The sequence below is a fragment of the Galeopterus variegatus genome, unplaced genomic scaffold, assembly GCF_000696425.1.
Source record: "Galeopterus variegatus unplaced genomic scaffold, G_variegatus-3.0.2 Scaffold8627, whole genome shotgun sequence".
Lineage (NCBI taxonomy): Eukaryota > Metazoa > Chordata > Mammalia > Dermoptera > Cynocephalidae > Galeopterus > Galeopterus variegatus.
Window position 1 is genome coordinate 43,208 of NW_007734738.1, and position 2,514 is coordinate 45,721.

The 2,514-nt window shown below is 43.2% G+C and overlaps 1 gene segment (V, D, J or C); it reads right to left on the reverse strand.

The window, feature by feature from the left end:
• Positions 1–381: 381 nt before the first annotated feature.
• LOC103608601 lies at positions 382–882 on the reverse strand. The segment is given in 2 exon segments: positions 382–704; positions 828–882. Coding segments are annotated over 2 exon segments (378 nt in total).
• Positions 883–2,514: the final 1,632 nt, after the last annotated feature.

The following is a 2,514-nucleotide window of genomic DNA, read 5'->3' on the forward strand; positions in this document are numbered from 1 at the left end:
TGTCTGCTTCACTAACTATTTATCACCTTGACTTTGAAAAGTTGTGGTATGGCCCAGAAATCCCTCTATTAAAAAAATTCCTGCTTGAAATACCAAGAGTAGCTTCTCCTTTGCTGCATGACATCAGACTGAGGCTGCAATCCAGACTCTTCAGAGGTAGTGACTTTGCCCTTCATTAAGTCAGGAGATGTAATGTCATGTCTGTGCTGCTAGGGCTGAGAAGAGGGAAAGGAAATTTGTAGAGGAGCCTGTCTGCCCCTTCTACAAGTATTCTCATGACCTTAAGAGTCTAGTTGCATCTGACAAATGCTCTCAGCAGATGGAGGCACCAGGAGGATCAGCTGGGGCAGCCCAGCCTCACACTTCTGCTTTCCTGGTGGTTTATGTTCGGGTCTGTAACACTGTGTGATGGTTACTATAACCCTGTTGACAGAAATAAGTTCCGACATCATCAGCCTCCAGGCTGCTGATGGTGAGAGTAAAGTCTGTGCCAGATCCACTGCCACTGAACCTCGAGGAGACCCCACTTTGTAACTTAGATGCAGCATAGATCAGGAGTGTAGGATGTTTCCCTGATTTCTGCTGATACCAATTTAAAGAACTGCTAACACTCTGGCTGGCCTGGCAAGTGATGGTGACTGTGTCTCCTAGAGATGCAGACAGGGAGGATGAAGACTGGGTCATCTGGATGTCACATCTGGCACCTGAGATGGGAAAAATAATGACAAACATCGACACTATTAATCATATTATAAGAGGATTTACTGAAGTGCCAGGCAGTACTGACCATACTGCCTGAGTAAATTCCTAGTGTTCTCCCTCCTTACGTTGGAGACAGAGTAGCAGGAGACCCAGGAGCTGAGTGTGGGCCCTCATGTCCATGCTGTGTCCTGACTGGGACTGAGAGTCCTGCACAGGTTGAGAGCAGCCTGTGAATAAGACTTCAGGGCAGTGGGCTGTGCTCTAGACACATGCAAATCTGAACAGCTGCAAACATGATGTCTCAATAACTCAGCTCAGGCCCAGGTGTCCCGAGACTGACTATGGCAGCACAAATTTGCCTTCAGACAACGTATTTCTCCCTGGGGGCCACAGAGCAGAATTATTCTGTTTTCCTGTAGGTAGAGTGCTATTTTGCTGTGTTTATGGTTCATGACCTGCTTTTCTTGTTTGCTTTTCCTGAGAGAAATGGCCGGTCAGAGAAACACATCTCTAGAATCTACAAAAAAAATTGAAAATCTCCCTGTATTTGCTACATGTTGACCTCATGGAAGCCAGAGAGATGTTCATTTGATCTAATTCCCTGAAATTTTTGATGAGGAAAATCATCGGTACTACCAACTAGAGATGTTATGAAGTATAAGAACAAAAGATAGGTAATAGATTTATTTATATACTTTTTTAAAGAAAGAAAGAAAGAAAACAAAAAATATTGAAAATACATCTGAAATATAGTTTCATGATTTGCAAGGAGGGTGTGTGCCATCACTAACCTGTCATCACCAGATTAGTGATTCTTGTTCTCCAGTTCTGAGTGCCTTTTTCACCACTTCCATCTAGGCCATTCAGCATCAGGGATACTCTTCCTCCAAATCTGAAAAATCTCAGCTATTTTTCTAGCTCTTTGTGCCAATACACATTTCCATGCCAGATGTTTTCTGAGTTGTTGGATCACTCCATAAACCTCCATATTCCTACATCACCAAATTATTATAGTTTCTAAAAGAAAACTGTTCTTAATTGCTGGGTTTAGTTTGTTTGACCCATGCAAGTCCAGGAGAAAAATATGCAACACTGCGAAAGGGAAAGCCAGGGGGTTGCACTAGGTGTTGGAGCACACACGGTATCCAAAAGGCATTCATGGTGTAAGGTGGAGAGAAAAGCCCACTATGGGGTGTTGAAATTAGGGTGTAGTGTCCCCACATGGGAGTGCAGGATGTGGGGACACTCTCTTCCTACTCACAAGCAAGCAAGGGGTATAAGGGATAAGGCCAGTGTGATGTGTGTGAAAAAACTTGTCTTCAAGGAGAGTGTAGGTGGCAAGGACAGCAGCAGATTGGTTTTACATGGAGAAATTGATCAAATAAGCAAATGTAGTGGGGATAATTGGAGACAATATTCTTAGTAGTGGGGAAAATTTACAAATAGAAAAAGAAATAGTACTAGAATAAACTGTAATTTTTCATTGTAATTAGAGATTTCATTTTAAATTCATAATTTTTTACTGATATAGATAAAAATGTGGGTGAATAGATAAATAGATAGTAGTTCATTTTCCAAGAAGCAATGACACATCAGTCCCAACAAACAACTTTAGTGCCCTAAATATCATTCATTTGAATACCAATTTCCACATAAAAGAATCAGTAATTCTTAGGGGCCGGCCCGGTGGCGCACTGCTACAGTGCGCCACTTGCGAGTGTGATGGCGCTCCCGCCGAGGGTTCGGATCCCACATACAGACCGGCTGCTCACTGGCTGAGCGAGGTGCAGGCGCAGCACCAAGGGTTGCGAT